This window comes from Temnothorax curvispinosus, unplaced genomic scaffold (assembly GCF_003070985.1).
Source record: "Temnothorax curvispinosus isolate PA1 unplaced genomic scaffold, ASM307098v1 QBEX01007734.1, whole genome shotgun sequence".
Classification (NCBI taxonomy): domain Eukaryota; kingdom Metazoa; phylum Arthropoda; class Insecta; order Hymenoptera; family Formicidae; genus Temnothorax; species Temnothorax curvispinosus.
Genome location: NW_020217514.1, coordinates 1,843,762 through 1,857,370, shown reverse-complemented (window position 1 = coordinate 1,857,370; position 13,609 = coordinate 1,843,762). Strand labels below are relative to the sequence as shown.

At 38.2% G+C, this 13,609-nt stretch overlaps 2 protein-coding genes across 2 annotated transcripts in view; both read left to right on the top strand.

Moving 5' to 3' along the window:
* LOC112457308 (ATP-dependent RNA helicase dbp2-like) overlaps positions 1–5,724 on the top strand; it is a 6,828-nt gene extending 1,104 nt beyond the window's left edge. The window contains exons 2-7 of the mRNA XM_025020259.1: positions 100–360; positions 445–682; positions 926–1,206; positions 1,306–1,799; positions 3,508–3,750; positions 3,969–5,724. Coding sequence (XP_024876027.1) covers positions 100–360; positions 445–682; positions 926–1,206; positions 1,306–1,799; positions 3,508–3,750; positions 3,969–4,297 — 1,846 coding nt within the window. The 3' untranslated portion in view covers positions 4,298–5,724. The remainder of the gene's footprint in view (positions 1–99; positions 361–444; positions 683–925; positions 1,207–1,305; positions 1,800–3,507; positions 3,751–3,968) is intronic.
* Positions 5,725–6,444: 720 nt separating this feature from the next.
* LOC112457285 (ATP-dependent RNA helicase dbp2-like) lies at positions 6,445–13,466 on the top strand. Its single transcript, XM_025020224.1, has 7 exons — positions 6,445–6,616; positions 7,899–9,118; positions 9,446–9,505; positions 11,484–11,714; positions 11,853–12,026; positions 12,284–12,452; positions 12,570–13,466. Coding segments are annotated over exons 1-6 (1,836 nt in total). The 5' UTR covers positions 6,445–6,614; the 3' UTR covers positions 12,433–12,452; positions 12,570–13,466.
* The last annotated feature ends 143 nt before the right edge of the window (positions 13,467–13,609 follow it).

Below are 13,609 nucleotides of genomic sequence, written 5' to 3'. Positions count from 1 at the left end.
AACGAGTCAAATTAAACTTGAAATTTTTATTGAGAAAGCCTATATTGTGCCAGATATTATATGAAACCCTATAGTTTCATAAAGCATGTGCATTTGTAGGTTTAGCCGTGACCGAGATCAGAGCAGGGGCCGCCGTGGCGGTACTGTCAAGATAGGGACAAGTACTGGCAGAGGCGGCACCGATAATGGACGCGGTACCAGCAGATTTGGCACACTTAGTAGAGGAAGCGCCAATAATGTGCGAGGAGGATTAAAAGGAAAGCAACCGGGTGGCGGTCTAAGGAAAGTAAACTGGGACCTTCGTACTTTAGAACCAATACGCAAAGACTTTTATATAGAGCATCCCGCAGTTAGGAACAGGTATTAATTGCATTGGTAACTAATATAAAATATAATATGAGGTAAACGACAGAAATGTGCTCACACAATTTAACTCTGAGTTAGATCTAGCGAAGAGGTGAATCAATTTCGAGAGAACGCAGAAATATCTGTGAAGGGTGAAAACGTTCCTAATCCCATACAATATTTCGAGGAGGGAAACTTCCCGCCTTATGTAATGGAGGGCATTCGTAGAGAAGGATATTCGCAACCTACTCCAATTCAAGCCCAAGGATGGCCTATTGCCCTTAGCGGCAGAGATCTTGTTGCAATCGCTCAAACTGGCTCTGGAAAGACACTTGGAGTGAGCAAAATTAAAAATATATTCAATATCATAAAAATATATGTAATATTTAACAAATGAGCATCTTAGAATGTTTTCTTACACGTTTTACTCTTATTTGTTCAATTATTCATAGTAAATAGTTCTATTACACATATACTTTATATAAATTTAAATAAAGATGTATTGGATATACACAACATTTTAAAGATATATTTGTATTAGATTATTTTATTTTATTTTATTTTATTTTATTTTTTCTAGTATATTTTACCTGCAATCGTCCATATCATACACCAACCGCGCATAAGCAGCGGGGATGGTCCAATTGTCTTGATCTTAGCTCCAACCAGAGAATTAGCTCAACAAATTCAAGAAGTGGCTAATAGTTTTGGAGAAACTGCAGCTGTAAGAAACACATGTATCTTCGGCGGGGCTCCAAAAGGACCACAAGCGCACGATTTGGAGAGGGGCATTGAAATATGCATTGCCACACCAGGTAGACTTATAGATTTCTTAGAAAGAGGAACTACAAACTTACGTAGGTATGTATAACTCTTTAAAATTTTAATGATAAATAAAAATTATATCGGAGACACATAAATTTACAACCATCTAAATATTATTTTATTCTTTTATTTCAGGTGTACGTATCTAGTACTTGATGAAGCCGATCGCATGCTAGATATGGGATTTGAACCCCAGATACGAAAAATAATTGAGCAGATACGCCCTGACAGGCAAGTGCTCATGTGGTCGGCGACGTGGCCTAAAGAAGTTCGTGCGCTCGCGGAGGACTTCTTGACAGATTATGTTCATCTCAATATCGGCTCTTTAACCCTGTCGGCCAATCATAACATCACTCAGATTATCGATGTTTGTCACGAGCACGAGAAAGACTCGAAGCTGTATAGATTGCTTCAAGAGATCGGCACTGAAAAGGAGAATAAGACCATCATATTTGTGGAAACTAAACGTAAAGTAGACGACATTACGAAAAATATTAGACGCGAAGGGTGGCAAGCTGTGAGTATTCACGGTGACAAGAACCAGCAGGAAAGGGACCATGTGTTACAAGAATTCCGCAGCGGAAGAGCGCCGATTATGGTCGCGACTGATGTAGCCGCTAGAGGCTTGGGTATGTAAAACTCTATTCGGCTATGCTTTAGTATTGGCGAGATACCGATAGAGTCACGGTTGAACTGGGTATTGGCAACACTTATTGGATTAGCCGGTGATGCGTTGTTAGAGTGAGGCCAGCCGACAGCTGTGTACGTAGCGGTGTGTGATGCATTGGAACTTTTTATCATATTTGTCTCGAATGTATATTGTAGAGCCATGTAAAATTGATAACGTTTTTTATATGATTTATGCCTTTTTACACGTAATTTTTTGTTCCGCAATTACGTATGTTTTGAACATTTTTTAAAATCTTGTTGATTTGTTACTTCTTACAAGCTCATTTTTGTTTTTGTTGTAATCCCATTAATTCTTGTAAATAAATATGTATCTTTTTATGTAAAAATAATGGAAACAGCAACGTTTTTGTTACCTCAATGTTTAATTTATGACTGTACTAACTATTGATACATGATTAGCTTCAATGTTGAAATGAAGAGTTCTATTGATTTTGATAATAATGTATATAAGAGCAAGGTTCTGAAAATGCACACAAGCTACCACTAAGTCTGTCTGCTTTTCTTTTTCAGAGGCACAGAGTACCCTAACTCAACGCGGTGTACTGCCAGTATTGGGCAGACACAGTGATTATTTTATTTTTCTTTGCTTATATATTATAACAATTTCCAAACGGAAAGCTAGATTCATGTACGACTTAACTTTTGTTTTAATTTTCTCATTACGGAATAGCAAAATAGACTTTATGATCATTGATGCATTAATCGATGATCAATGCATTAAATGATACCAGATAATCACAATATATGTGCATTTACATATTACTTGTGTCATAATTAAAAAATTAAATGGATATCTTTTAAGCAAGGTTTTATCATAAAGTGAAGTAATAATCATAAATATGTAAACGTAATTTCCAATCGCAATACGAAAACTCAAAAAGTGCAATTGCTAAACTTGTTATCCAGTGCCTCTAACATTAACCGTAAGAAATTATTATACAGTGCCTATCAAAACTAATGCACTCAGGCTTAAACCCTAAATTGCTGCCTCTATCCCATACCAGACACAACCGCTGTGTCTGTCTAATCTCTAGGCCGCCAGTATATTATATATGAAAGCCCATAAGAAAGCAACCAGAATTGCCCCCCTTTAAAAGCAAACGGGGTCGTTCTCGCTGATTTCACATCGGAATTTCCAAACAAAAGGTGGGTGTCTAAATCTGTTATCTGGAAATTAATATCGATAATTTCTTGCCAAAACGTAGTAGTAGGTATATTATGTAATACGTATCTAATATGTATTTAAGTTATCTACTTGACATGCAGAAATATATTTTTCCTTTATCCTTTTATTCAAATAAGTTGTCAATCAATATCTGATAATATCTATCCATATGCATGAGCACAAGCATTGATAAGCTTTTATGTCTATGCTCAAGTGCAGTAATAATATAAATATCGAGTGCGGTCTCGCTTCGCATATATTTGACGCGAGACACTATCGTGTCTCTTGATTTAAATAAACGAGAAATATTTAGTTTTCGAATTCAAAAAGAATTATAAAATAATAATTTGTATATATAAATAGCAGATTTTAGAATACATATATTTGTCAAGAAGAATATAATACCATTGTTCATTAATATTATCAATAATATCAATAGTAAAAAAATTTCAATAATATTTTTCATAACTACTACTTCACAGATGTCGATGATGTGAAATACGTGATAAATTTCGATTATCCATCTTCGTCGGAGGATTACATACACAGAATCGGTCGAACTGGACGTAGGCGGCAGACCGGAACGGCGTATGCGTTTTTCACTAGTCACAATATGAAGCACGCCGGAGATTTGATAGAAGTTTTACGAGAGGCCGGACAGAATGTCAATCCGCGTCTTAGTGAAATGGCAGAGATGGCCAAGGCGGGAAACTTCAGCGGCAGAGGTATGTTTTCGCATAGTCGGTATTATACATCTACATTTTTATTCTAATGGCAAAAAAGTAAACTTTTTTTTTTACCCTAACCCGGTTATACGCAAATGTGAAAGAATGGGGAAGAAAAAGTTTACTTTACTTTCGATTATAGCGATTATGATCCCTAGTTATTCGATCGATTATTTCATACATTATATATATATATGTCATATTTATATTATAATAAGGTGGAAAACGTTTCGGCGGTTCTTCTGGTGGTAACGGCGCTGAAAGGGGTAATGGCCGAAGAAGTAATGATGGTAGAGGAAGAGGTGGCGGTTCGGCAAGAGGAAGAGGCCCTCCTCGTAGCGGGACTTCTTATCAGCCTTCTTCGAGCGTTTATTCGGGATCGGATTATAGTAATTATAATAATGTGAAACAGAATACTTCTTTGGGCCAGAACACGGCGTACGGATATAGCACGCAAAGAAGTTACGGGCAGGGAAGTATGCCTCAAAATTACGGAGGTGGCGATAATTACGGAAGTGGTTATTCCTACAGAAGCACAACTTATTAATTCCGTTTTTAATGAGTGATTGATAGCACGTAATAATTCGACGATGTAAAATGTGTCATGTTTAGTTATAGTAGGAGTCGACAGGATACAGACAAGAGCCTATACAGCCTATAATAAAAAAAGGACTTATATAGAAAATGAATAGTATAAGTAACGCGGCATAAAATAATGAAAATATCGGTGCGATAGTATATATTACATTCTACATCATACTATCAAGTGAATAATGATCGCGTCTAATGTTTGCAAGTCAACAATTATAAGTTTGTTGAATATATATGTAGCACATTTATTCGTTTGCATATATGTCGAATTTGCAGTGAGTAAAACCGAAGAAATTTCGATACAATTTTAGTTGCAGTTGCAACTCTAATTTTGCAAGTTATTCTCGTTTAAAACATGTTAGCGGGACAGATATTTAACGAGAGCAGAAAAATGTAAATTCTTATAAGTAGTATTAGAGTGTAATCATTAATACGCTCAAGTATTGATTTTTCTTTAAACGATTTTAAGCTCCATTTTATAATAGTTAAATATTTTATTTATAAATTTTATGAATCGTTACAGAATTTTACCGCAAGCAGTATATATTTTGTTGATTGTACATCAGTCTCGTTTATAACGTATTATATTTGTTGATTAGCGGATAAATAACTTTTTGTTATAAAGAGCATAGTAAGAAAAAAAATTAGTAAGAAAGTGAATTGGGGGGGATATTTGCATCACATTTGTGCATGCAATATTTAGACTAAAGAGGATTATATAACAGCTTTAATTTTTTAAATTTGAATTGTTCAATTTGTCCTACTATTATCATTTTCTTTTCACAAATAAACTCCTTGGACAATCTTGGAATTATATCTTCTTTTTAGATAAGAGACTATTAAAAATTGTTAGTCGCTTTTAATTTTTATATTTTAATAATATTAACAGTTTATCTTATTTTAGTTATCTTTAGTTTAGACTTTTGAGTAAAATATTTTAAATTGCAATAATAACAACAGCCTTGTATCTTTCGTTAAATTGTAGGGAATTAAAGGAATGTGATAAAAATTCGTCAATGAAATGTGAAAAGTGCAATTGATAGGCTATACAAATGTTAATGTATCATTTGTTTTTTAATAAGACTAAAAGATTCGGCATATGTATTTCACCAAACAATTTAAGCGTCACACTGTTCAGTTGCAATTAATTAACTTTGCAAAAAGCTATACATGTAGGCCTTATCATTTTGATTTGACAGTCTTTGGCATAGATCAGTATCTATTTCTATATTCAATCTAATGCGTTATAAATTATAATATTCATATCTGTGATTCTTTGAGTGATCTGTGATTGCTGAAGTTTTTTTTTAAGAAAAAAAAACTTGATATGTGTCGTTGTTTGTTGTGTGAGTTTATGTTACAGAATTAATAAAGCTAACTTTCTTGGAAACAACCGAGTTCTCCCCTGTGTTCTCAGCACGAGATACACATCTGTCTGGTGTGCACTAAAATTTACTAAACGTTTAAAAGAAAAAAAAGATAAGGCGACATATCGTTTCTCTATTCAAACAAATCTGCACATATAATTTATTTGCATAAAGGAAAATAATAAAATGTAAAGATTGATTTAATTTTTTATACATTATATAACTATATTAATTTATTTAGATAGACATTAATTCTAGCTTTCGATTATCGAATCGCTAAGAACATACGGACAGTATGTAAAATTACACGACATGACTGGCTGAAAAAAAATCTTCATAAATTGACTTATTACTCCCAGGTGTTCAAATTAAGAATTGTTTTCTTAAAAAAAATTTGATATAGTGATAATACATAAGGATGGATGTTGAACGCAGTTTCGAATTTGGCGCAACTCGAATCTGGGCGCTGTAGGGACGAACGTGGCGGCGCTGAAGCTGGCTTTGTGCCTAACTTTCACTTCCGGCGCGGAACGCTCGCGCATTCTTTCCAGGTTTCCTCGTCTCTCTGTCGTCGCGGGGGCTAAAAAAAGCGTACGCCCTTGGTAAAATCGCTGAATTTTCTACTCGTATTACGATTTTTCCGCGGAAAAGGGTACGCGATTGTTGAGGATCGTGGCCGTAGGGCGCGATCGCGACTCGCGGAGGGACTACTTCTCGCCGAGGGCGCCATGACAGCGTGACGCCGACACGGCCAGACACCTCGTCCTCGTCCCTTTGGCTGGCTGCTCCGTTAGTGGCCGAACGTGTTCTCGTCACCCAGCCCGGATTGTTGGATTGTTCTCGACCCACATCGGCAATCGTCAAGGAAATCGCACGGAAATCAGCGACACATTCCCGCCCGCTGCAATGTAAGTTCGCGCGAGTGAACGCGAGGCGAATTTCGCCCGCGTTCTCGCACTTTTCTCGCTCGACGTTCCGCTACTTGTCCGATCGCGCTTGTACGCCATTTTGCGAACGGTAAAAGGCTCCTTTGTCGTGTTCGCGATGAATCATGAATCGCCAGAATTCGCGATACGGATTGCGAGATATTGCGAGACCGGATCTCGGGATTGAATAATGTACGCGACGGCCGAGTGGAATCGCGCGACTCGAAAAATATCCATCCTGGATATGTGGATTCCCTCGGGGACACGCGTCGCATCGAGGAAAAAAATTTCGCGACATTTTCCCACGACATTTTCGCTCGCAACGCATGGGAGAATCTTCGCGAGTTTCGTCCGAAATTTTATTAACAAAGAAATAGCGGAGATTGGTGGCAACATATAGCGATAGGAAGCTTCTAGATGCAATTAATTGGGATGATACGTAACTGTGGATCGTTAGGGAATCAGGAAGCATAAGCGAACTGAATTACATAAGTCTAACGTTTCGAGAAAGCCTCCCAATGCTGTATGAGGAAGAGAGAGTTTTCCTGGAGAAGAGAGAAAGACGAGTCTCTCTCTTCTCCAGATAATTGTAGGATTATATAGAATACTAGTAGAATACTTGTAGAGTACTAAGACAATAGGATATGCCTTGGTATTTTCTAGATCCGTTTTTTGTAGCTGCGCTATGTTATAATTTTTCCACTTAAAATGAGACACAGATATATGTATAATTACAGAAGGAAAGAGGAAGGATAAAAGGTACAAATTTTTACACTTAAAATGAGACACAGATATATGTATAATTACAGAAGGAAAGAGGAAGGATAAAAGGTACAAGAATTCAGATACAAAAGAACAAATATTATTTGTCCTACAAGTTTCTCCTGCTCGCCGATGAGCTGTCGGCTGTTTATAATAACATATTTTTCCCTCAACGTGTAATAATCTCAAGTTCAAATGTACAGCATATTGCAGCTAAAGTAGAATCATGTATACAAACATCTATACACAAGCAAAGAAATATTACAGCGAGAAAGAAAATAATTCATGACCGTTTCCTAAAGTAATAGAGGTCTGTTCTTTTCAGCTGAACATCTGCACGGTTCATATTTTCCCTTTTTCTTTTCATGTTGGAGAGAAAAAGAGAAAAGATGAACCGTGCAAGAAGTTCAGCTGAAAAGAACAGGCCTAAGATTTGATCTCTCTTTTTTCTTAATATAGTGATGCCGAGGTTTAATGATGATTTTTGCTTTGTTTGAAAAAGGGCATACGGTGAACGCGAACGTTCTGATAGACGAGGAGGAGGTAGTGGCGGCGGCGGAGCACGCGGAGGTCGATTCGGCGGACGCGACGGAGGCGGAGGGGGTGGCAGTAGATTCAGCAGCAGCGCAAACAGAGACAGCAGTTTCGGGAACAACAATTTTAAGAACCGGCAGCCCGGGGAGCGTCTACGTAAACCACGTTGGGATATGAGCACTCTGCAGTCCTTCAGAAAGGACTTCTACCAGCCACACCCCAACGTAATGGCACGGGGTATTCATGCCGTGGAGTCATACCGTTCCAACAAGGAGATCACTGTGAAGGGAGCTAACGTTCCAGGTCCCAATGTTTATTTCGAGGAAGGTGGCTTCCCGGACTACGTTCTCAACGAGATTCGTAGACAGGGATTCGGCGAGCCGACCGCAATTCAGGCACAGGGTTGGCCCATCGCGCTGTCCGGTCGGGATATGGTCGGTATAGCGCAGACAGGTTCGGGAAAGACTCTGGCGTACATTTTGCCGGCGATCGTTCACATAAATCATCAGCCCAGACTGAGCCGGAATGACGGACCGATCGCATTGATCTTGGCACCAACCCGAGAATTGGCGCAGCAAATTCAGCAAGTCGCGTCGGATTTTGGTATGTCTTCTCAGGTGCGAAACACATGCATCTTCGGCGGCGCCCCGAAGGGACCACAAGCGCGCGACCTCGAACGCGGCGTAGAAATTTGCATTGCCACGCCGGGTCGTCTCATAGACTTCTTAGAGCGCGGCACGACAAATCTACGTAGATGTACATACCTAGTCCTCGACGAGGCCGATAGGATGCTCGATATGGGCTTCGAGCCTCAAATTAGGAAAATTGTAGAACAAATACGTCCCGATCGTCAGACTCTCATGTGGTCGGCCACGTGGCCGAAGGAAGTGCGTAATCTCGCGGAGGAGTTTCTAACGGACTACATACAGATCAACATAGGCTCCCTACAGTTGGCCGCCAATCACAATATTCTGCAAATTGTGGATGTATGCGAGGAATACGAGAAGGAAAGTAAACTTATGAAACTGTTGGAAGAAATCTCAAACGAACCGGAAAATAAGACTATAATATTTGTGGAAACTAAGAGGAAAGTCGATGATATAACAAGAGCTATTAATAGATACGGATGGCAAGCGATTGGTATTCACGGAGACAAAAGCCAACAAGAAAGAGATTATGTATTAAATCGTGAGTGCTATTGCTATGATCTTCTAAATACACGAGAAACAAATGTTAACGATCTTTTTATTTAAATATTTGAAATTTTATCTTATTTTCGGTCAATTTTATTCAAATAAGTAAAGCTGAAAAAAATTCTAATTCCAAGTAATTATATAAATGAAAGATCTTGTAATATTTTAAATCTCTGAATATTTTATATCGTACAATGAATTTATACTTGTCAAAAGAAGAAAAGAAATTGAACTAAATAACGTTCTATGTTTATTTGTTTTATCTTTAATAACATTATCTTTTGAAGTTGTGATGTTTGTAATACAAGAGATGTTGTTTTAGAGTTCCGGAATAGCAGGTCTGCCATCCTTGTGGCTACTGACGTGGCGGCGAGAGGTTTAGGTAAGAGTTTGCAGATACATAGGTATGATGTAAGGGTCAGGCTGCGATGGTTATTTCACATTTTTGTGAAAGTCGTGGTATTGTAATGTGGCAACGGATAACGGCATGTGCCAGACTGATTGACAACCTCCTTACCAGTGTGGCTGGAGATAATTTTAATTACTCTTAAGGAATTACAGGAACGACTAGTTTAAATACCCTATTTGATTTTGCCATTGACATCCTTTCGTTTCATTAATTTTACGCTAATTCTTTCGTTTCGCCCACTAATTAGCGAGAGTTTCGGTAGTGCGCGTTTTAGAGCGCACCTGAGCAATTAACATCGCCATTTGTCTTTTCAGCGGTACGATTAATGAATAAGTTTTAATCGTTTCGTTAACTTCTAAGCCTCAACTTCCTTTATTATAGGCTAGTGCATAAGTGGATTTTGACGTTCTTTTAATGTTTTCGCGCATTTTATATTCGAACAGTAACAATAATGTTAAATAAATCCTTAACGCGATATAATGGAGATAGCTACGATATAAAAAGAACGTCAAAATATTTCAGCTTTAAGAGTGAGGGAACCAGGTGAGCGATTAGCCAGGTTTATCTCTTCCGATTTTGTACTCTCAGATCGAAACAAGTCCTGTCAGTCTGGTATTAACGTGCTGTTCTATGTGTTTTCAGAGGCACATGCGACTCTGGAGTCTTAGAACTCTGCAACTAGCTTTGGAAAATGTAATTGAACGGGGCGTGACTGCTGGTCGCCGCCCCCTCGCAACAAGCTAACCAAACGCTGTGCCTCGGCCACCTTGCCACTCGAAAAACACTCTCACTCTGTACCTGCGACGGTCCAAAGTATGGAAATTGTTATGTTAGGGCGTTTTAGCATGAAGACGAAAAAGAAAAACAAAAAGGATAGATATTGCCGATTATTCGTTAGATTGAAATAACAAATTGCATCAAGTCGCGCTCTGCATTAATTGTGATATTGTCCTAAACAATTATCAATAACCACGTTTTATCTCGCAGATATTCAAGAACTCGGTACGAGAGAGAACGTGGGCAATTTTTAACGTTTTTTTAAACTTTTATAACATTTTATATTACTTTTGAATTTGAATTGTCAAAGATTCTGTAAGTTAAGGCGAACAATTATAGAATAACGATAGCGATTACTAATAATAATTATGGCTTCGAAGTAGGAAGGAGTCTTCACAATATTGTGGTGCGTGGTTCTTGATGCTAATTATTTGACGGGAAGTACATGTGGGGGTTGAGTGGAGAACGCAAGGTGCTGCTCACTTGGTGTTCCAACCTCTTCACCCGAAGCAATGTACAAGGACCAAATTTCGAAATAGGCAGCACACAGATCCATACTTTGGTGCGGGAGAGAAGGGTGTAATGTTGACTAAGAATAAAAATGTAGAGCTCGCTAATACGTGAAGCGAGAATTCCATGAGAAACCATCTGAGCTCTGATTCCTCTACATTTCCAAAAAATGTATTTACATTTCCAGCTTTAATCGCAAACAGGTAATTAAATGCAGACTTGCTCTTTGTGGTCAACTTGAATGTTATATGCGAATTGCAAATGGAACTAAAGTAAAAAAAAAAAAAAAAAATTTGCACCTCGAAACAACACATGCTTCCTATTACATGAGGTAACTTTTATGTTTTTTTGTCCGTCCTTTATATATCCAAGTGTACCGTTTTAAATTGTCAAGTATGTGACGGCACGTTGAAGAAGGGAGGAGTCGGCAGATGAATTATCATGATATTTTTTTTTTACATTTTGTAATTGCAAATTCTTCAAGGTTTGGTACAGAACACTCGATAATGGTAATCTTCAGTGATAACGATCAGATTCTTTAATTCCATTAGCAAAGGCAGCGTCCTGGTAAAATGCTTGAATCTATTCGCTTTATAAGTTAATTGAACCACAAAGGAACAAGTATTTTCCGTGTGCCGCTATTATAACTTGCTGTATCTCACAGATGTCGAGGATGTCAAATTTGTGATAAACTTGGACTATCCGTCCAACTCTGAGGACTATGTGCACCGTATCGGACGTACTGGTCGCTCGCAGCGTACAGGAACTGCGTACGCCTTTTTCACGCCCGGCAATGCTCACAAGGCTGGTGACTTAATCCAAGTTCTGGAAGAGGCCAAGCAAGTTGTCAACCCGAAACTGTATGATTTATCCAGGAATCCTGGCGTTTATAAGAGTGAGTATTCATTCTTTTTTTTTTACATTAGAATTTAAAGAAAATACGATTGTACCAGATCTATATTCTTCATATTCTTTATATCCAAGTTTATTTAAAAAATTCTGACGTTCCATCTTTGCATTGATTGATTATTAGGAGGACGATATGGCGGACGCAGCGGAGGTGGTGGAGGTGGACGAGGTTCCGGAGGCCGTGGCGGTTCACGAGGTAGTCGTGGAGGACGTGATGCGGGAGATAGAGGAAGATTCGACCGCTCTTCCGGTACTGGCGCGAATGATCGCGGCAACAAATGGTCCGGAAGCAGTAGCGGTGGGTTCAAAGCATTTAAAAAATTGATTGTGTAATTTTATTTAATTGGTCTGCTTGTCTGAATGGAAAATGTTATTGCGATATTCTTAATCAGTAAAAATACGGATACAATCAAGTCTCTCCACATTCTTAGCCCTTCTATTCTTTCCACCTCCCTATTTCTTACGGCCCTTAGTTTTACACCGCTGTGACGTTCGGTAGCATAGTTTGGTGGAAATTATTGTGTCTTGTAAACGCCTCGTGTACGCTTCACATAGGTGGCATGGGCGGGGCTAGCTATGGAAGCAGTAAATCATTCCCACAAAACAGCTTCGGGAGCGGAACTTCCGGCGGTGGCTCCAGTAGCTACAGCCAGAACAGTAGCGGGTATGGCGGAAGCAGCTACAGGCAACAGAACGGCTATTGACTTCGAACAAACGGTCAAATGTGCGTATTAGAACATAGCAAAGAAAAGAGAGCGGAAGAAGTAGAACTATCTAAATAAGAAAGAATTATGCCCGGGACATTTTCCCTGTGTCTACATGTCTTTCTCGTTTGTAACAGAATACTCCCATCTGCGTTCCAGAGGGAATAATAGCAGTCGACGATTGATATGAGCCGACGAGCCCACAGTTGCAGAAAATCGTTCCAAAAAAAAAATTATACACTCACATTCTCACGAGAGCATACGTCTCCTTTTTTTCTTTTCTAGTACACATCAATGCTTCATTAGCTCTAAGTAATATTATAATATTATCAATTGTGCAAGTCACATGTGTTACACTTAGGATAGCTCCTTAATATATTTAGGCGGTCAGTTATGTCATATGATTGTCGCTGATATAGTATTAAATTCGATTGGCTTGCCGCTGTACATTCAATAAAATAGTGTAAGAATGACACGAAAAAAAAAAAGCTGAAACGTGGCGTTACTCTTTGCTAAGTGGTTTTTCTCTAACGTTTCTTTAACGCAGTGTGCGTATTTATTTTTTACTTGTGCATATTTATTTTCACGATATCTGTATCGTTATACGTTATACGTAGCGATATAAATTTTTATTTATTATTTGTATAATTGCAATTTATTTCCATTATAAACACGTTTTCAGAGATTCTGTAATGTGTGTTGTGTAAATTATTGATGTATAAACGTGTAATTATAGTCGGCATTCAATCAACGCGAGAATGTGACATATTTTGATAAGTCATGTTACGTATAAGATAGATGTCTGAATGCCGTCATCATAAACACGCGTATATACATGCTAATATTAGATTTACTATGAAATATCCTATCTAGAGAGACTCGGTGATTTCGTTATCCCATTATCGATAACAATTAATCTTCATCGAGTGCCAAGGAAGACTGCTTCATTCATTGGTCAATCTGCTTATCGAGAATCATACGATCCGGTCCGGAATTTGCCCCTTTACTCAATAAAAACATTTACTTCACCGAGATTTATCGCATTGGAATAAAATATTTGTTATGTCTATGACTGTATCGCCTGCATTTCCACGATAATCGAGCTTTTCAGCTTATTTTCAATTGAATTATCCACATTGTCGGTACAGTGTATAGAGGAAAGTGCCCTATTATGAGA